The sequence below is a fragment of the Emydura macquarii genome, unplaced genomic scaffold (assembly GCF_026122565.2).
Source record: "Emydura macquarii macquarii isolate MOO-44397 ecotype Brisbane River unplaced genomic scaffold, CSIRO-AGI_Emac_v2 contig_746, whole genome shotgun sequence".
Classification (NCBI taxonomy): domain Eukaryota; kingdom Metazoa; phylum Chordata; order Testudines; family Chelidae; genus Emydura; species Emydura macquarii.
In genome coordinates, this window is record NW_027130883.1 from 1,215,314 (window position 1) to 1,235,888 (window position 20,575).

Genomic DNA, 20,575 nt, shown 5'->3' on the forward strand with positions numbered 1-20,575 from the left:
ATTCAGCAGTGCCGCGAGTAGGAACAAAACACGAGGCCTCGTCGACAATGAGCTTTGAATGGTGTTTGCAAACTACGGCCCCTGTAGTGAGTAGCATGGACCCCTGCACCCTTCCAGAGCCCCTGAATGCTCCACTGAAACATCAGCCAGCCACATGCACTTCCCCCTGCCCGGCAACACGCTGGTGCATGGTAGAGTGGGAGAATGCACCAGATTCCCTTCCAGGGATGCCCTTGGCTCCCTGTGCCAGAAAAGTATTGCTGGGGGGAGGTGGGCATGGGGGCAGGGACCCCTGGGGTTCTGCCAGAGACATGTCATGGTGCACTTTGCTTCACAGCCAGAGAACCTGCGGCTGCCCAGGCCAGACTTGGTTGCAGGGGCAAGCGCTCTTCAGGGAGCTCAGCACATCTGTGCTGTGTGGGGGCTGCTGGGCGGCACCAGGGCTAGAGGAGCTGGAGATGTGGCTGACTAGGGAGGGTTTCTGCTGGCAGGGTAACGTCTCACCTTTATCCTGGGTGAGGTGGAACTGATGCGGGTGGGGTGGGAGGCCCCAGGGTAGACCAGCCAGCTGGGGTGGGAAGGCCTGGCAGAGTCTAGACCCAGCTGGGTGGGGCCAGCTGCGAGGGCAGTGCGAGGCGGGAGCTATTTCTCCAACCGCAAGATACAATTTTCAGCACATCGTCGTATCTGTGGCAGAGCAGCTCCCCCCCCTGCTCTGCCCCAGGCTCTGGCTATGCTGCAGTCACGGGTGACTTCAGCATGTGGAGACAGAGCAGAGCTGCTTCTGCCAAGCTACGGGGCGCAGAGCCATGGGACCGTGCCGACTCAGGAGGCATTTCTACAGGTGTCTGAGTGGACTTATGCAGCCTGCACAGCTTCGCTCTCTGAGACCCATACCCCCAGCTCCCTGCCCCCCAGCACAGACAAGCCCCTCCCTGACCACCTGCCCATTCCCCCACTTGTACCCCTGCTCTGTCCCACCCAGAAGGCTCCTCCCTGATCCATTTCCCATCCCCCATCTGTAACCCAGTTCCTTGGCCTCTTTCTGACAGGTCCTTCCCTGACCCCCTGGCCATCCCATATCCATAACCCCAGCTCCCTGACCCCCAGCGCAGACAGGCCCTGGTCAGTGTGGCATCCTTTGCTCTCAGCACCATGTTCTCCACAACTGCCAGGGCTAGAAACATTTTTGATGGAAGCCACAGTTCCCCCTACTCCTAGGACTCCAGGAGCTAAGGATTTAAGACAAACACCCACTGTCAGGAGAACTGTGAGAGCCAGCAGTGCCCACCCAGTGCAGGCCAGTGATGGTGAGAGCTTTGCTTGCCAGGGAGAGATGTCCCTTTCTTGAGGTGGTGCCCAGACTTGGGCCACACCAGCCACGTCCCCAGGAGAATCTCGGGGGAGCAGGGAGGTTATTTACCTCTGTGTCTGGCCCTGGTGCAACTGCTGGAATCCCCTGTCCAGCTTTGGTGCCTGCAGTTCAAGGGGGATGGTGATACATTGGAGAGAGGTCAGAGAAGAGCCACAAGGCTGATGAAAGGCTTGGAAAACCTGCCTTAGCATGCTAGACTTGAGCTCAGTCTGTTTAGTGTAACAAAGAGAAGGTAAAGGGGTGACTTCATCCCAGTCTATCAGTACCTACACTGGAAACAAATATTTAATAATGGACTCTGCAATGCAGCAGGGGAAGATCTGGCATGGCCCTGTGACAAAGTTGAAGCTGGACAAATTCAGACTGGAAATAAAGTGTAAACTGAACAGTGAGAGTAATTAACCACTGGGGCAATTTACCAAAGGTCATGGGAGATTCTCCATCACTGACAATTTTGAAAACAAGGTTGGATGCATTTCTTTTTCTTTCTTTCTTTCTTTCTTTCTGTTCATTTGTTTCTGGTGATTAATTTTTTAATCAATTTTCATAAAGAAACAAATAATACAAAATACTCAACTTGCAGTTTGTATGTTACCCAAATACTGCACGGGTCACTGGCTGACCAATCAAATTGTGCACTTATGCAGCTTCACAACTTGTCAACACTGAGAGGCCAGACAAGACAAAATCAGACGTTGTTACACAGACAGAACCTGCTGGGAGGGGGTAACAATGGTAACAAATAATAATAAAAAAGACATACAAAATAGGAAGAAACTGGGGACAAGGGACTGGAGAAGTCAGGTGGCCTTGAAATCAATCTGGCATTATTTGAGCTATCTCAGCATTCTTTATCCATATGTATTGAGAAACAGTCCTAATTTCTTTGACTTCAAATGACTGCTCTGCACAGTGATAAATTCTTTCTTTTGCTGCTAACCGAGGGCTAGTCTATATTGAAAACTGACATCAGCATAGCTACATCTCTCAGGGGTGCACGTCTCAGGGAAAATTCCACTGCCCTGGGAGATGTCGCCATGCCAACCTAACCCCTGGTGCAGACAGAATTTTTCCATCGACCCAGCTCCCGCCTCTCAGGGAGGCGGAATAACTATGCTGATGGGAGAGCCCTTTCCGTCACTGTAGTGAGTGTCCACATTGCAGTGCTGTAGCAGCATTTCAAGTGCAGCCCAAGCCTCAGACAGATCTGAACGCCACTGCTCTAGTCTGGGTGTAAAGCCAGCACTTCCAGCTTTGTGAAATCAGCGCTGAGGGATCATTGCAGCCTTCCAAGTCTTTGTGGCAGAGCTAAACCCGGCATCATAGGCACATAACCGACGCTATCATTTCAGCTGAGGTTTGCTTGCTGAAGCCAAGCAGTTTCCATTCTTGGGTCCACCTCTTTCCACAGCGGCCTGACGGCTGATCTGTCCTGTGGTACGTGCGTCAGGGCTCATTGTTCTTTAGTACAGCAGCCATCAGAGGACACAAGCTCTGCTCTAGTTCAAAAAGAAATTAATTCACAGCAGTCCCACGGCCTGTGTAATGCAAGAGGTCAGATGAGATGATCACAGGGGTCCCTTCTGGTCTTGATGAATCCCACAGCTGTCCCCTTTCACAGAAGCCAGCAATCTCCCTCTCAGGGGTCTGTCCCACCCCTCCAGTGCTATATCTCTAACTCCCCATCATGATAGATTCATAGACAATAGGGCCAGAAGGGTCCCTTGGCTCTCTGAGTCTGTGCAGAGAATGTGCTTGGTTGTAGGGAGATCTGAACTCACGTCGCTGGATGCCAAGCCCAGACTGCCAACCAGCCAACTCCAGCAGGTGTCGGCTACTCTCTGGTTCTCCACTGTAGCTGCTGGCTCCCAGGTGGTTGCAGTGTCACTGTAGGATGGATCTCCCCAGAGGGATCACCCCACAGGATGCATTGCTGGGTTCGCCTAGCCCTGCTGTCTGTGTCTTTCCTGAGGCTGGATCCCTCACTTGTTGCTTCTGATTGTTTCCTGTCTCCATTCCACTCCCTCCCCCATTCTGTAGGAGTTTAACTCTGCGCCCCAGCAGGGGCTCTGCTGAGCCTCTGGAGCGTCCCTGTGTACCAGGACTGCTAAGCAGGGACAAAACCCCAAGGATATTGCGGCTTCACCCTACTACCCATTCTCCCATTGCTCTGTGGGGATGCCAGGAGGGAGGGACGGAAAATCCTGTCTTTCACAGATGAACCAGGGCCTGCAGGAGATGCAGGTGCTAATCATGCATCTGGGTGATGGCTGGGGGCCAGCATTCTGTGTTAACTGTTGCACTGCTGGACAGGGGCTGAGGGAAGGATAAAAACCACAAACCCCAGCATCCCCAAAAAGGAGATGGGAGTAGGGGGAGGACTACAGCTCCCGGCAGTCCCTGCGCCGGGTGGTGAACTACAACTCCCAGAAGCCCCTGAGCCGGGGGAAACTGCAGCTTCCAGCAGCCCTTGAGCCGGGAAGGGGGGGAACTACATCTCCCAGCAGCCCCTGCGCTGGGGAAGAACTCTAACTCCCAGCAGCCACCGCGCAGCCTGCGGTGCCTCTCTCAGGCTCAGAGTCGGGTGCAGGGAAGATGGAGGAAATCGGGATCTTGGTGGAGAAAACCCAGGTGCCGGGCAGGGGGGACCCGGCGGGGGAGGGACGGCTCAGGGACCCCCGGCCCGGCCCGGCCCGGCCTGGCCCGGGGGGGGCTCCGCTCGGATTAGTCCCGCCCCCTGGCCGGGAGACCCCGTGGGCCGGCACGCACCGGCGGAGATGCCGAGTCACTGCGGGCCTGGCCCGGCACAAAGAGAGAACCCAGGAGTCCGGGCTCCCCCCCCCCCCCCCCCCCCGCCGAGCAGGGACCCGGCCCGGGAGTCACGAGGGCGCTGAACTCGCCTTGATTCCGACGCTTCGTTTCTGCATCTCCAGCGAGGGGCGAGCCCGGGGCGGGTTTGCAGGCGCGGGCTGGTCCGTGCGTTTGCACCCGTTGGGCGGCAGGTCAGATGCGGCGGGGAGGTGGGAAAGCAGCGTCGGAGCTGCGTGTTTATGGACTAAACCTCCTGCGAGCGGCCTGGCTGCACACGGGCCGAGGTTCTCGAAACACGGTTGGCCCTGAAAGCCGGCCGGGGTGTCGAGCCGGCTGGCGAAACCGCTGCTGTGTGGCTAGGAACTTGCGGGGTTTGTTCAGCTTCAGATTGTGTCCTGGGTTGGTCTTCGTGAAAGTCAGGGAGAGGTTACGGGCCAGACAAAAATTCGTGGAAGCCCGTGACCTGTCCCTGACTTTCACGAAAAATAACCATTACAAAATGGGGCTGAGCTTGACTGGGGGGATGAGACGGCGGGTGGGGTCCAGCACACCGCTGCGGCTGGCAGCGTGGGGGTCCCTGGCCGCCCGAGGCGGCTTGGAGTGTCTGGCAGAGGCCTAACTTGCTGACAGCTCCGGCCCCGCCACCCCAGGGCTGAAGCAGAAAATGACACCGAGGTCTCCGGCAGTCATGGAATCTGTGACCTCTGTGACATAATCTTCTTCCTGATTGTTTCTGGTCACTGTGTCCTGCAAGATCTTGCCGTGCAGCGGGGCTGGGGTCCAGCAGGACCTGCTGCCATAAGAGCAGGAGTGGGATTTAAAAAAGTCCTGCGCACGGCACTAGTTCAAGATTTTAGAGCTAGTAGATCTCATCCTCTCCCAGGCTGTTTTAATTCAGCAACTGGAAGAGAAAAACAAGCTTCCCTACTTTTTCAACTCCCACTGGGTTTCTTAACGTGGAATAAACTGGCCAGTGAAGGGAACTAGTTAAACGGCAGTGAAAGCGATGTCTTCTGCACTGCAGGAGAGACTACTGCTGGCAAAACTGGTTTAGCCCTTCCCCAAAGTCTGGTTCCAGCCAGCGCCGTTCATTGGTTTGGTGGCTGGATTTTCTATGGAATATATCAGCAAATGTGTACTGCTTAACTCTGCATAATTGTATTGAAAGTATTGTAATAGAATATAGTATATTTAGGATTTTGTGTAAACTGTCAATCTCAAATTTATTTTGAAATAGGTTAGTTTTTCTAAATCCTTTTTTTTAATTAAAAAAATCCAATTTAGATTTTGAAAAACTAATTTTTATCTGCTCTGCCTGATTCCTAGTCCCCCCTGCTTTAACCACTAGACCCCCTTCCCATCCCAGAGCCAGGGATAGAACCCAGGAGTCCTGACTCCCAAACCCCCCTGCTCTAGCCACTAGACCCCACTCCCATTTCTCTCCCCTATTTGGTCTATCTAGTCCCTTTGTTCCCCCCCCCCCCCCATCGCACAAGGGGGATGGCAGTGTCTAGATCTTGTTGCCCAGCTGGGCTCAGGGCCCCAGCGCATGGCACCCTGGCAGCTGGGTGGGGTCATATCGGGTGTGGGACGTTCACTGGTCAGAGGGGGCTTCCCCCCAACACCCAGGCTGTGGTCATGGTCCTCGGGGGAGGGGTCCGGCTCTCATCCTGCCTGTCTGTGGCTCTCCTAGGATGAGCTACCTGCCCTGGCCATCTCGAGGCCCCAGACCGGCCTGTCCTTCTTGGCCCCCGAGCCAGAGGACCTGGAGGATCTCTACAGCCGCTACAAGGTGAGCTGGGGGCTGGGATGGTGGGGAGGTGGTGCCCTTGGACAGGAGCTGGGACCTGATGAGACCTCTGACCAGGGTCATATGGCCAGGAGTTGGGCCGGAGATCTGGGCCCCAGTAATTTTTTGTGGGTTTGGTTCTTCCAGTTCCATTCCCCTCTGCTGCTCCAGCATCCCCCAGAACCCGCTTCCCTGCAGGGCGCCCAGCCGCAATGCTGAGCAGGGAGATGCCTGGTGCCCATCACGTGGCCAGGGAACCACTTTCTCTAGCAGCTACTGTGGGCACCTGAACAGAGCAGAGAGGAGGGGCTGTGGCAGTCGCTGTCTGACTGTCTGTCTCTGTAGAAGTTGCAGCAGGAGCTGGAATTCCTAGAGGTGCAGGAGGAGTACATCAAGGACGAGCAGAAGAACCTGAAGAAGGAGTTCCTGCATGCGCAGGAGGAGGTGAAGCGCATCCAGAGCATCCCGCTGGTCATCGGCCAGTTCTTGGAGGCCGTGGACCAGAACACGGCCATCGTGGGCTCCACCACAGGTGCTGCTGGGTGGGCCAGGAAGAGGGGGAACACGGGGGAGGAGAGCTGTGCATGGCGGGGCTGGGCCCCGGCTGTGCCAGGCTCACCCCCATCTGCCTCTTGCCTGCAGGCTCCAATTACTACGTGCGGATCCTGAGCACCATCGACCGGGAGCTGCTCAAGCCCAATGCCTCGGTGGCCCTGCACAAGCACAGCAACGCGTTGGTGGACGTCCTGCCGCCCGAGGCCGACAGCAGCATCATGATGCTGACGTCAGGTGGGGGCTCCCTGCACCAGTCCTAGGGGCGGCTGGTGGCACAGCGAGCCGCCTGCCCCATGCTGGTGGGGCTGGGGGGGCTGGGAGCCGCCTGCCCCAGGGTGTGGAGGGGGGAGGGAGGGCGAGGGTCCCCCGGCCGTGCTGAGCGGGCAGGGATCACGAGTTGCCAGGCCTGGCTGTGCTGAGTCCCGGTACATTCCCACAGATCAGAAGCCGGACGTGATGTACGCCGACATCGGCGGGATGGACATCCAGAAGCAGGAGGTGAGGGAGGCCGTAGAGCTGCCCCTCACCCACTTCGAGCTCTACAAACAGGTGAGTGGGGCGGGGAGCGAGACAGGGGCAGGCTGGGGTTACATCCTGGGGGAGCTGCCCTGGCGCTAGGGCTGAGCTCTGCCTAGGAAACCCTAGGGCGGAGTGAGGGGGCCGTGCCAACCCTGCAGGCCCAGCGTGGGTTCCAGGGGCAGAGCTGCTCCTGTCACTGTCTGGGGGCTGTAGCGGGCTCCGGGGGGGCTCGGAGTTGGGCTGGCGAGTCGCGGTTAGAACAGGAGACGCACACAACTCCTGACTCTGGGCAGCACCGGGTGTGACCAGTGCCCGGCCCACTCCTGGGCCCCGCAGATCAGAGGATGCGGGAACCCCCTGTAATCCCTTCTGTCCCCCTCAGATCGGCATTGATCCCCCTCGGGGCGTCCTGATGTATGGGCCCCCCGGCTGCGGGAAGACCATGCTGGCCAAAGCTGTGGCCCATCACACCACGGGTGAGCAGGGTGCTGGACAGGGGATGGGGAGCATCAGTGCCCAGCTGGTACTGTGGGAACCTGTCTAGGATGCCTGGGTTCTCTGGCACAAAGATGCCGGGCAAGCTGGGGCCCCAGCTCAGGGTCTGGAAAGGCCCCAGCTTTGTGCCCAGAAGGGTTGGTGTTGAAGGTGCCAGGAGCTGGGATGGGGCTAGTGCCAGCATTGTGTGGCACAGGGAATCTCTGGGTCACCCCATGGAGCTCCTGCCCCATGGGGAGTGTGTCTCCCTGCCAGGGCTGGAGGGAGGCGCTGCCCAGCAGGGGAGCTGGGCGCTAACACTGTCTGTCCATCTGTCCAGCCGCCTTCATCCGCGTGGTGGGCTCGGAGTTCGTGCAGAAGTACCTGGGCGAGGGGCCGCGCATGGTGCGGGACGTCTTCCGTCTGGCCAAGGAGAATGCGCCCGCCATCATCTTCATCGACGAGATCGACGCCATCGCCACCAAACGCTTCGACGCCCAGACCGGGGGTGAGTTGGGGTGGGGCTTTGGGCTTGCCCCTCTAGCCCCAGGGCTGGCACAGGGGGAAGAGGGGTGGGGAATGGACAGTGGGGTCTTTCCCTTTTAGGGATGCCAAATCCCATGTGACCTTGGGGGGCAGAAGGGGGGAACAGGCTGGGACAAGGGAATGAGATATGGGGTCCTTTCCCCTCTAGGGCACTGGACCTGAGCCCCCGTTGGGGGGGCAGAGAGCTGCAGCCCCTGCAGGTGTCAGTGTCACATCTGGACGAGCCCCTCGCTCCCCAGGTTCTGTTCCCTGCTGGCTTGGCTGGCCTGGGGGTACTGAGCTGGGGGGAGCCCATGGTGGGCAGTGGGATGGGGGCATCGGGGGACTGTGGGGCAGGCTGGGGGTCAGGGTGGGTAGGCAGGGGCGATGGTGGAGATTGAAAGGAGAGGAAAAGGGGTGGACAGGTGGCAGTGGGGGGCTGGAGGGGAGGGGGAAGAGGTGGGGGTGGGCATGCTGGGCGTTGCTCTCTGGCCGACCCACTCATGGGCCATGCCCCTCTCCCCAGCTGACAGGGAGGTGCAGCGCATCCTGCTGGAGCTGCTCAACCAGATGGACGGCTTTGACCAGAACGTCAATGTCAAGGTGCGGATGGGGGGCTGGGGCTGGGATGGAGGCCGGGGGGGGGGGCGTTGCTGTCCCAGCCCCAGATTTCTCTCTGAGGCTGGAGGGAGCAAAGCGGGGGGGGAGGGGGCTGAATGGTGGTTGAGGGCACTGCTGTCCCACCAGTTGGGGGGCAGGGGCATTGCTGTCCCAGTGAGGTCAGAGGGGGCAGGACCTGGGGAGGGCAGGCAGGGGGCTCTCTGGAGGGGGCAGCATCTGGGGGGGGGCCCGAAATCCCCACTGGGAGCGGGAGGTGGGCCCTCTGGTGGGGTGATCATGTGCGCTCGCCCCCCAGGTGATCATGGCCACGAACCGGGCGGACACGCTGGACCCCGCCCTGCTGCGGCCCGGCCGCCTTGACCGCAAGATTGAGTTCCCCCTGCCCGACCGGCGCCAGAAACGCCTCATCTTCTCCACCATCACCAGCAAGATGAACCTGTCCGAGGAGGTGGACCTGGAGGACTGTATCCTGCCCAGAGCCTAGCCTGGGGGTGCTGCGGGGAGGCTGTGTCACGGTGGGGGCCCGGCACAGGGTGGGGGGCATGGGGCGGCTGCATCCCGCAGGCTGCTGGGCACAGAGCTGGGGAAACAAAGCAGGGAGGTTAGACCTGCTCTGCGCCTGGCACAGGGGATGGGGGAGGATGTCATGTCCGGGTAGTAGGGGTGACTTGGTCCCAGCTCTGAGGAAGGTACCCGTCAACCCTGCGCTGCCCTGCGCGGGGTGGGCCCGGTGTCCCAAGCTGGGACCTGCTGGTGGTCCCATCCCCAGCCCTGCCCCACTTTCCCCAGGTCACACCCACCCAAGAATCCCCCCTCTCCCTGGGCAGACCCTGCTGGAGAGCGCATCCTCTGGCCGCCTCCGGGGCGGGGGCAGGTCGCGGGGGCTGACGTGGCACCAGGGAGCTGTCCTGTCCCCTCCGACGCATGGCAAGATGGGGGGCGCCAGGAGAAGGGCGTGCAGAATGGGGTGCAGAATGGGTCAGGGTGGGGATGGGGGGCGCTTGCCAAGCAAACCTGTCCAGCAACTCCAGCCCCCAACGCGTCCTCCCTGCCTGTCCGGGGCTCTGGGCTCATCGCCAGGCTGCCGCTTCCCCCCCTCGACCCTCACAAGCCCATTGACTTGGTCCCCTCCCCCCAGCCTGCTGGGAACAGCGGCAGGTCTGGGGGGCTGTCCAGGGTGGGGGGCGGTGGTATCCCTCGGGGGGCAGGGGAGGCTGTGAAGAGTCCGGCAGGATCACCCACCTCGGTGCCCCCGGCAGCCTCGTTGGCCCCCAGCTGCATGGGGAGGAGTCAGGGCATGGGGGGCTCCCAGGGACCCTTTCCCCGCGACCCAGCCCAGCTGCTGTGCAGATGTTTCCCTCACTCCTGTCCAGATGTGGCCCGGCCGGATAAGATCTCGGGTGCCGACATCAACTCCATCTGCCAGGAGGTGAGTGTGGGGCTGGGTGCCTGGGGGTGGCTCCCTGTGCGTTGTGACCTGCTCCTTTCTCGGGGGTGACCTGCTACTCCCCCAAGACCCCCCAGCTGGTGGGACCCCCTGCCCTGGAATGGCAGCCCTTCCCTGAAGGAGTCCTGGCTCTGACATGACAGGATCCTCTGTGCCTCGGGTCGCCCCCCCACCATGCGCATGCCCCTTGTTTGCAGGGTGGGGGAGGTCCCTGTGCCCGGCGTTGCCCTCTCACACGTGTGCCCGTTGTGTGCAGGCCGGCATGCTGGCAGTGCGGGAGAACCGCTACATCGTGCTGGCCAAGGACTTCGAGAAGGCCTACAAGACCGTCATCAAGAAGGACGAGCAGGAGCATGAGTTCTACAAATGAGAGGCCCCGGGGGGAGCGTGGAGCAGGCTGGAAATCCCCCAATAAACCCTTCTCCCACCCCACGTCTCTGCTGGCAGTGCTGGTGTCTGTCCCTGCCGCCCGGCCTGCCCCAGGGTCTAGCACTGCCTGGAGAGCTCCCACCAGGCCGGGCACAGACCCAGCAGGGCCCCACATGCTGCGCAGCAGCCCCCTGGTCTCGGCGGGGTTGGAGCGAAGGACTGGTCAGTTCCCCTGCCCCATAGACACCCCCGCCCCCCCCAACTACCACAGCTCTTGGCCCCACAGACTCTCCCCCAGCAGTGGGGGTCCCATCCTGTGTTCCCTGGCCCTAGAGACTCTTCACCCAAACATTGCGGCTCCTATCCCATGTTCCTAGCCCCACAGCTCCCACCCCAGAGCTGTAGGACTCCCCCAGCAGTGGGGCACAAGGTCTGAGCCCATTGCAGCGTACTGGCCGCGTCCCTGCTGGCTTGGATGGGACCAGGCCTGAGCAGCATGGGTGCGGCGGCTGGCGGGGGCAGATTTTTGCAGGGCTCCCTAAACAAAGGAGTGGCCACTGCTGGCTTGGGCTGGGTGCTGGGCTGGCCGGGGGTGATGGATGAGCACGCGTCCCCACGCTGCGGGCGTTTGTTAGAGCTGCTGGTCTGTTTCCTGTCAGCGCCCTGGGCTCAGAAACCACCAATGGGACCAAGCAAGCGATCTGTCAACGCTTCCAATGGAGACCAGGCAGGCGCACCTGCCCCCCTTGCCAGCCAATGGGGTGCACCTGCCCCCCTACCCACCTCCCTGGCTCCTCAAGCTCCCATGTAACCTGCCACCTGGGCTTGCCCCGGAGCCAGGCAGTCTGGCAACATTTGAAATGCGTCATTTTACTTCTTGGAGTCAGCTGGGTCGGCCTTAGCTGATCAATTCCCTGCCACCCCAGGGGCTGGCCGGGGCACCTGCTTCTGCCTCTTCTCTGCATGGGGCTCACAAGTCCAGGCCTGGTCCACACTGAACAGTTAGTTCGACAGCTCTGTGACACACACAAACACACACCGCTGCTGCTTCCCTGACCCCCACTGTCGCTGCACCCAGGGGGCGAGAAGGATTTGGCCAGCGCCCTCGCCACAGCTCGGAGAGGTGGATTAACTCCAGCGCCGGCTGCGCCCGTCCCCTCACTGCAGTAGCCGTACTGCGGACGTGGCCCAGCTCCCGAGGCCTGAAACACTTGGGCTAACTCGAGTGCTTGGACTCGGTGCAGGGGTGGCTGGTGCTGGTCCCTGCTGCGCTGGCCAGGGGGTCGCACTGGATGATCCAAGGGGCCCATCTGGCCACAAATGCTTGACACGGGTTTGTTTGACACCAGCCGGGCTGGGGGCAATTTGATTTTTGGGGCTGATTTGGAATGAAACTTTTCTGGAAATGCAGCATGTGCCCCATGCGGGAAGCTCTGCTGGGCCCGGCTCATCGGTGAAGGAAGTGAGCGTTAGCCCCTCAACAGAAACTGGGGCAGCGCCTCCTTGTCTGTTAATGAGCGATCTGGCCCCCCCACCACACCCCACCCAGCTCCCCTTCTCCAGAGCCTTCCCCAGAGAAAGAAACGGCCAAAGGTACGTGGGAGCCCTCACCAGCCTCCTGCGTCTGCCAGGGAGGAGCAGCCCCCCCCGTCCCCTCCCCGGCCTGGTCATTTATGCCCATCAGGCAGGACCCAGGGTCCCTGGCCCCAGAGATGTGTCACGCATGGGTCCCAATGAGGCACCCAGTTAGCAGCGGGGACCACAGCTGGGAAGTACTAGCAGCTGCTTGCTCTTGGAGGTTGGGTAGGCATGGGGCCAGCTGCCAGCCGAGGGGGCATGTGTGCTGCAGGATCTGCCCTTCCCCGGCAGGCAGTGATCAATCCGACCACCCCGCCCAGTGCTCTGGGGAAAGGGCCAGAGCTGGGCAGAAGGCACAGGAGGGCGCGGGCCCTGTGGGGAGACCTGCCAGCCATGCATGTGATTCCCCAGCTGCTCCCCAGGCTCAGGGGCTTCTCCCCCGACATCCCGACCCCTCTCCTGTCTCTTCCATCCGTCAAACCATGGGCCATGGGAGTCGGGACCCAGCCACGCAGACCTTTCACATCTGACCCTCTGCCTGGCTACTGAATGAGCCTGGGTTAGCCCCACGTTTTCCGCAGCAGTGCCAGGGCTGTGAGCTTCCCCCTAATGGTGCCCTCATACGCACGCCCCAGCCCTGCCTGGGGCCGGAGCTGCTGTTGGGCGCGGCAGGCTATGTGGGGGCTGCCAGGCAGAAGCAGTGACGGGTGGGGGTGGGCAATGTGCAGGCCCGTTGTGCTGGGACGGGGGCTCACACACACACACACCCTATAGCCCTTCTGGGCACCCTGCAGCAGGTCCTGCCTGGCCAGGTTAATCGTCTCCCAGCCCTGCGCTGCCAGCTGCTGCCATGGGAGGGGGCCCCAGGCTGGGGTCACCAGGACTTCCCTGGAAGCTGAGGCCTTGGGCCCACCCTGCCCCAGCTGCCTATAAACCAGCAGTTCCCGGGTAGGATCCAGGCTCCGTTTGACTCTCCTGCTCCGAGATGCTGAACGTCCTTGTCCCCCTGCTCTGACTGCTGGGGTCGTCCTCGGGTGAGGGGCACCTGGGCTGGCCCCGCCCAGGCCTGCCGAGGCGAGGGACCTGCATGGCCCAGGACCTGATGGGGCAGCCAGCGAGCCATGATCCAATGGGGAGGGGCAGGGCCAGGCTGGGGGGCAGGGCCCTGGGGGTCTCTGGGCAGGGACAGGGGCTGGTTAAGCAGCTGGGGCAGTGGGATGTGGGGGAGGGGCAGGATCTGGCTGCCTCTCAACAGGATGGGAACCCCCCCCCCCCAGCCCCCCTCCATACAGGGGCTGCAGACGCCCCAGATGTGAGGCCAAGAGCGGCGAGCCCCAGGCGGGATCTGTCCTGTCTGGGGTGAGGGCAGCAGCTGCAGCCACACCAAGGGGGCTCCCCCGGTGCAGGGCAGGTGCCGGGAGGAAAGAGCGTTCCAGCCCCGATCCCAGTCATATCTGGCAGGGCGCCCCCCCCCCCCATCCGCTCCCCTGCAGCCTGCTAGGGCCCCCCAGATCCCCTCCCCCCCAGATTGCCAGGGCCACGCAGCCCCCCCCCCCATGTCCCTTTCCTCAGCGCCTGGCCAGTGGCATACCGTGGGTCTCCGGTGCCCGGGGGGAGAGGGGGGGAGGGAAGCCCGCATCTGTGCCCCCCCCCCTCCCCGCGCAGGGCAGGAGGGCTCCAGGTGCCGCTCCACAGCTGCCCCGGGGAGGGGGGGTCTGCACCTGCAGGGGGGGGGGGCATGAGAGGGCGCAAATGCAGGCGGAGGCGGGCTGGCCTTTCCCGACGCGTGGGCGGGGGGGGAAGCGCAGGAGGCTTGAAGGGCCGGGCCGGGCTCCCCCCTCCCTCGGTACATCACGGCCCCGGCTGGGTCCAGGCGTGGGACAGCGCTGGGGTGGGGGTTGGGAAGGGAGGTGGGGCTGGCAGTGGGGGCAGTTCGGGAGACCGGCTGTCGCTGCCCCAAGGAAAACCAGCCCGTGGGGAAGCGGAGGCAACGCGTGCTGTGCGATAGCTACAAAAGATCTGCTGGGGGGGGAATTTCTTTGATCTCCAGCTGAGAAAAGGAAACTAGCAGAGGATGGTTTCGATCCATCGACCTCTGGGTTATGGGCCCAGCACGCTTCCGCTGCGCCACTCTGCTGTGGTGGGGAAAGCTCCCAGGGTGCTTCTCTCTGAGCTGCTGAGCTTGGGACCTGCATCCTAGGGACAGGGGACCCATGCTGGGGTTTGGCCTGCCACTGAGTCATACCCAGGAATCCTGGCGGGGCCCCTACTACCAGACTCACTGTCCCTGACAGTGGGGAGGCAGGAGGCTGGGACAGCCACAGACACGGAGTGTGGCACAAAGAGACACACACGCCCCTGCGGAGCCGCTGCAAACAGCCCCAGCTCTGCGAGGGGAGCGTGACCCTGGCACAAAGCGGCCCTGCTTTGACCCTCAGCTTCGGGGACACCGCCTCAGCCATGGGGACCCCCTGCAAACCCTGCCGCCGGAGCTGGGATTTCGCCACCAGCTGCTGCTGGAATCACCAGGGCTGGACGGATGTTTTCTCACTTTCCTTCCACATTCACTGCTTTCCCTATGGCCTGAAACCCGCTGGCCCAGCTCAGGGGAGCTAGGGGTCAAATCCCACTGCTGGCACCAGCCTGGCCCTTTGGCATTGCATTCCCTTGGGCTGTGCTGAGAACAGGTCCTGCCAGCTCAGTGGGGCATTGTCCAGGGGGAGGGGTGGATTGTTTATGGGCTGGGGGGGAGGGTAACTTCACAGTTCAGTGTTAGCCCCACCAGGTAACAGATCCCCCTGCTGCTGCCCCCGTCCTGACCCCAGCGACACACGCCCCCGCTCCCCCATGGCATTCAACCTCCCCTCTAGGAACCGTCCCCCCTCCCCTGTGTCCTGACACAATGCCCCTGTCTGGCCCTTCATCCAGCTGTGAAGCCCTCCCTCCCCCTCCAGAGCAGCCCCCTCCCAGATGGATCCCCTGGCACCCCATTTGATAAGGGGCTGCCTCAGCTGCTCCCCACAATCTCTGTGTAGAGACAGCTCCTGGCTCCTTCCCCAGCAGTGCAGTGGGGCGTGGCCCTGCCTGGCCCATCATTTGGGAGCTGAGTGCCCAAGGGGAGGCTGTGCTACTGACAGTAGAAAAACACACGACAGGTGAGCTGCTCCAACTCCACGAAGCTCTCGGCCTGGCCGCAGAAGGGCGACTGATTCAGCCCATGTGAAGGGCTGTGACTGTGTAAGGGGGCCTGGGAGCGGGAGTCAGGACTCCTGGGGTCTGTTCCCAGCTCCAGGAGGGGGAATGAACAACACGTGTCAGCAATGTCATCACCTGTCTGTGATACCCTCGAATCCGGCCACAGCCAGGCGGGCCACGAGCCGGATTCCTGCAGCTCTGCCTGGCGGAGACAGGCAGTGACCTGGGGTGAAACACGGGACGCAGGGCAGCTGGGCGAGCTCTCAGGGCGGGAATACGGGCAGAGGAAAGGCTGGGCCGTGCGGCGAGCTCGCCACGTTCTCACCAAAGCAGAGCAGTCTTTATCCTATGGCCCACAGAGGGCAGCTGGCTGGCCTCACCGCGCAAACACCTGCTGGGGTTAGACCCCAGAAGCGGCTGGCTTGAAATGCTCCTTTGCTTTCCACTTCCTCAAATCCGTTGCCCCCCCTTTTATTTGCTCTGCCATGAAGCAGACAGAGCTGACAACATGCATCGGCAGACGATGGTTTGGGCCCAGCAGTGACTAGACTCCCCCTGTCCTGGCCGCTCCTCTCCCATCTCCAGTCCTTAGGCTGGGAGATCTTTGCCACAGGCCGGTGCCCCAGGGCTGAGAGTGTAACTGGCGTGTACCGGAGTAAAGAGCAAGAAGTGGAGCCGGGGCGTCTCACCCGCAGTATTTGTGTCCCCGAAACTTCCCCTGCTTGTCCCAGGGCTGTGGGAAGAGGTTTTTAATTCTCTGCAGGAAATGTCCCGTGACAGGCGGGTGGAGGGGCCTCAGTCTTTGGCTCCAGCTGCTGTATGAAAGTAAAGAAATAAAGTTCCAGGGGTGTAGCTGTGTTAGTTTGTATACAGCACAAACAACGAGAGTTCTGTAGCACTTGAAATTAAATTTGTTAATCTTTAAAGTCTCGTTTTTTTGTAAAGAAATAAAGGAAGACAGCTCTCAGTTCACACACCAGGAGATAAAAGACACAACTCTGGCCCGTACGGGGATCGAACCCGCGACCTTGGCGTTATTAGCACCACGCTCTAACCAACTGAGCTAACCGGCCAGTTAAAAGCAAAACCTGCCCCTGCGTCAGTTCTGCGTGGCTGCCTTGTGTGTCACGGCGCCCCCTGGTGGAGTGTTTTGGACATTGCAACCAAACGCGGCGCACCTTCGTTAATCACTGTGCGCCCAGCGCGCACCGAGAGCGGCTCTGCAGGATGCCTGCTGGGCTCGGCTCCTTCCCCCCCCCGGGGGGACGCTACAAAATGCAACAGTCCGCGCGGGCCCTGCCTTGCCCCACACCTCGCGGGGTGGGGTGAGACGAGACCGGGGTGGGGGGATTTTGAACTGCACGTGGGATTGCCACTGGTGGATGCACGCCTGGCGTGTCTCTACCCCGCCGGGGGCTCCCAGTTTTGCCAGCCCCTTTGCTTTCCTGGACGGGTGGGCCCTGCGGAGGTCTCAGCTGCAGCTGTGCAATAGGCCTTCGAGTCTGACATTCAGCGCCCTGAGAGCCTTGTTCTGTCCGAAATCCCATCCTGGCCCCTGGCCACTGGCCCAACCGCTTGGTCACAGCCGTGTTAAGGGGGCCAGCAAGGAGCTGAACTCCTGCAAATACAGAGTTAAGGCGCCCGCCTTCCCGCATTCTCGGGGTGCACTCCCGCTGCGTGCGGGGCGGCTGGGTGATGGGGAGCAGGCGTTAGCTAGAGCTGTGATGAGTCTGACCTGAGGAGAGCAGGACATAAGCTGGCCCCCTCTACCCCCCACTGGTGTGGGGAAAGGAAAGTGGGGGCCTGTGTGTCTCGAGGGGCCCAGCCTGCCACACAGAATCGTGTCCGTCGTGTTCTTCCCTCGCCCTGGGGATCGTCCACAGTGGGTGGGAGATGGGGGCAGCCTGTGAGGCTAACACAGGGTAAATCAATGCCTGGGGGGAGGGGGAAGGGTTGTTAAATGTTCCAAGTGTGGGGTGTTTCCGGAAAGCGGGCTCAGCACAGGAGCGTAGAACAGGTGCAGGCAGCTCCTGTCAGCATGGTTCAGCTCATCGAAGTCCTGTCTTAGCAAAAGGAAAGTGTCTGACACAGTTGTCCCGGGCCCTGTGACCTGAGGGATGCACAGTGTCTGCAAAGGCAGAGTGTGGGATATGTGTACTGGGGGGGATTGGGGGCGTGACGAGAGCGGGCAGAGTTAAGGGTACATGGAACATTCACCCTCACTCTGCATTTCATCGGCTCACAGACTTTAAGGACAGGTGGGACCAACGTAATCATCTATTCTGACCTCCTGCACATTGCAGGCCACAGAACCTCACCCACCCACTCCTGTAATAGGCCCATAAACTCTGGCTGAATTACTGACGTCCTCAAATCATGATTTAAAGACTTCAGGTTACAGAGTATCCACTATTTACACTAGTTTAAACGTGCAAGTGACCCGTGCCCCAGGCTGCGGAAGAAGGTCAAAGAACCCCAGGATCTCTGCAAATCTGACCTGGGGGATGATTCCCTCCCTACCCCAAACAGCTGGACCCTGGGTGTGACAAAGTGGGATTTTTCTTAGTGTTTTGTATGGTGCATACCTCAGTTTCCCCTATGTGTTGCACAAGTATGTAGGTGGTGGCACAAGGGTGTGTGATCATTGCAGAGACCCTGAGCGGGCAGGTGTGACTGGCCCCAAACAATGGCCAGACACTCTGTATCCTGGCAACTGACGGCTTAGGCTATCCTCTGCAAGAGCCAGTCGAAGGAGTTGGAGAACAAGGCAAGAGATGGAGTCCAGGTGACTGGTTTGCCCAGGTGTGACTGTGGAGCCTAGAGGGGCCACACTGAGAATGCTTACTCAGAGCACGCGGCAAGGAACAGGGCAGACAATCCCCAGATTGGTGGTTTAGTCTATCATTAGATTCCCCCAGCCAGTAACCAAACAGCTAATTCCACACTGGTTCCCAAGAAGCTAAAATACAATCCCCTTTAAGCAATCCAGCCTTTGGCTCCCACCCAGACAGCCAAGTCTAATACAGAGAGGGGTTACTAAAAACCTTATTCACCATTTATAAAGTTCTACCGATCCCAGGAGACCAGACACCTTGCCCACCAGGTCAATGAACATTTCAGATCTCATCCAAATATACGTGTGCAGCCAATCGTTATTAACTAAATCTAAGATTTATTAAAAAGAAAGAAGAGAGTCGTTGTGGTCAAAAGATCGATATACATAGAGATCTGAGTAACGTTCTTAGACCACTTTCACAGCAGAGATGGTGAGACTGCTGATTTGTAAAAGTCTTTCTAGAATCAGTTCTATAAGTTATAGTCCCATGGGCAGCCTGGGTGCAGAGTTTGTTCAAATTCTTCCATGAGAATTTCAGGGTTAATCCAGAGTACACCTGGAGACCTCTGTCTTGTGGTCTTAGAATTTCCCTATCGAAATTTAAGCAGATCTGAGATAAAAAGGATCAGGCCTGAACTTTCTTAATAGCCTATGCAGCCAGCCAGGGTTTTCCTTGGATGAAGAATAGGGAATGTACATTATGGCTTTGAAGCAAATCTCTGTTTCCTAGGCATACACTGGTAATAAATTGTATTCATTAGCATAAGGCAACTACTAGTTCAAACAGTTCGCAGGTTTACTATGTAGGGCTACAAGTTTCAAAGAGAAATCAGACCAATAATATTCTTGCACCATAATATCTCCTTTTGATCTCGGAATCAATAGAATACAGGAATGAATCATTAAGGACAGGACCAGGGTTTTAACACCTACGGGCTAATTAGATCACATTGTTAAACTTTGAACAGGATATAGGTAACCACAGACAAATACAATTAGTATCTACTTTTGGGTCTCTAACAATACAGGCCTACATATTAAAGATTCTAGTCCACTTAACATGGCTTTGATAACTATCTACAAGGAACGGTCCTGTTTATCATTTCAATGTCTCCTGTTAAGTTGTTATGGGTCATACACAAGTGGCCCAGTCTGTCAATGTCACACTGGGAAAGAGACAAAGGATGGAGAACATGAGAACAGCCAAACTGGGTCAGACCAATGGTCCGTCTATCTCAGTATTCTGCCTTCTAACAGTGGCCAATGCCATGTACTACAGAGGGAATGAGAAGAACAGGGAATCATCACATGATCCATCCTGTCGCCTCTTCGTCACTTCTGGCATGACTGTGTGCAGCATCACACCGACAGGGGTGGGGTCACGCTGTTCCTGGAAGTACCACAATCTCCAAATGTTGCAACTAGCTATACAAAGGGGAATAAGGACCGCCCAGGGAATTACAGACCAGTCAGTTTAACTTTGGGACCTGGAAAGATAATGGAGCAAATAATCAAACGTTCTATTTGAAGAAATATTTTCTAGAAGAAAGTAAAGTGATAAGTAACAGCCAACATGGATTTGTCAAGAACAAATCATATCAAACCAACCGAATATAATTCTCGGACAGGGTAACAAGCCTTGTGGAGGGGGTGAAGCAGAACTTGTCATATGTCTCGGCTCCAGTAAGGCTTTTGATACCGTCTCATGATGTTCCCATAAACAAACTAGAGAAATATAACCTAGATGAACCTCTTATAAGATGGCTGCATGACTAGCTGGAAGTAGTTACCAATGGCTCACAATTGAGCTGGAAGGGCATACGAGTGGGGTCCCACAGGGAGCTGTCCTGGGTCCAGTTCTAGTCAATATTTTCATGAATGATTTGAATAATGGCATAGAGAGTACACTTACAAAGCCTGCGGACTTTGGAGGACAGGATAAGAATTCAAAATGATCTTGACAAACTGGAGACATTGTCTGAATTAAATAGGATGGAATTCAAGAAGGACAAATGCAAATACTACTTCGGAAGGATGCTGCAGAAAAAGATCAAGGGGTTATAATGGGTCACTAACTAAATATGTGTCAACAATGTAATGCTGTTGCAAAAAGAGCAAGCATCATTTTGGGATGTATCAGCAGGAGTGTTGTAAGCAAGCCACGAGAAGTAATTCTTCCACTCTACTCAGCACTGATAAGGCCTCAGCTGCAGTACTGGGTCCAGTTCTGGGCACCACACTTTAGGAAAGACGTGTATTAATGGGAGAAGGTCCAGAGGAGAGCAACAAGGTGATGGAAGATCTAGAAAACACGACCAATGAGGAAAGATTGAAAAAAAAAATGAGTTTTTTAGTGAGGAGAACAGAAGACTGAGTGGAGACATGATAACAGTTTTTATGTATGTAGACGGGTGTTATAAAGAGGAGGGTGGTAAATTGTTCTCCTTAACCTCTGAGGTTAGAACAAGAAGTAATGGGCAT

At 58.5% G+C, this 20,575-nt stretch overlaps 1 protein-coding gene and 1 non-coding gene across 2 annotated transcripts; one reads left to right on the top strand and one right to left on the bottom strand.

Annotated features, from left to right (window-relative positions):
* The first annotated feature begins 3,867 nt into the window (after positions 1 to 3,867).
* Positions 3,868 to 11,857, top strand: PSMC4 (proteasome 26S subunit, ATPase 4). Its single transcript, XM_067542937.1, has 11 exons — positions 3,868 to 4,006; positions 5,880 to 5,978; positions 6,321 to 6,507; positions 6,618 to 6,764; positions 6,970 to 7,079; positions 7,432 to 7,525; positions 7,864 to 8,031; positions 8,575 to 8,651; positions 8,965 to 9,133; positions 10,043 to 10,098; positions 10,373 to 11,857. The coding sequence occupies exons 1-11, from the start codon at positions 3,971 to 3,973 to the stop codon at positions 10,484 to 10,486; spliced, it is 1,257 nt and encodes a 418-aa protein (XP_067399038.1). The 5' UTR covers positions 3,868 to 3,970; the 3' UTR covers positions 10,487 to 11,857.
* A 4,400-nt stretch (positions 11,858 to 16,257) lies between these two features.
* Positions 16,258 to 16,331, bottom strand: TRNAI-AAU (transfer RNA isoleucine (anticodon AAU)). The gene has a single exon. It is a non-coding gene; the product is annotated as a tRNA-Ile (tRNA).
* Between the last annotated feature and the right edge of the window lie 4,244 nt (positions 16,332 to 20,575).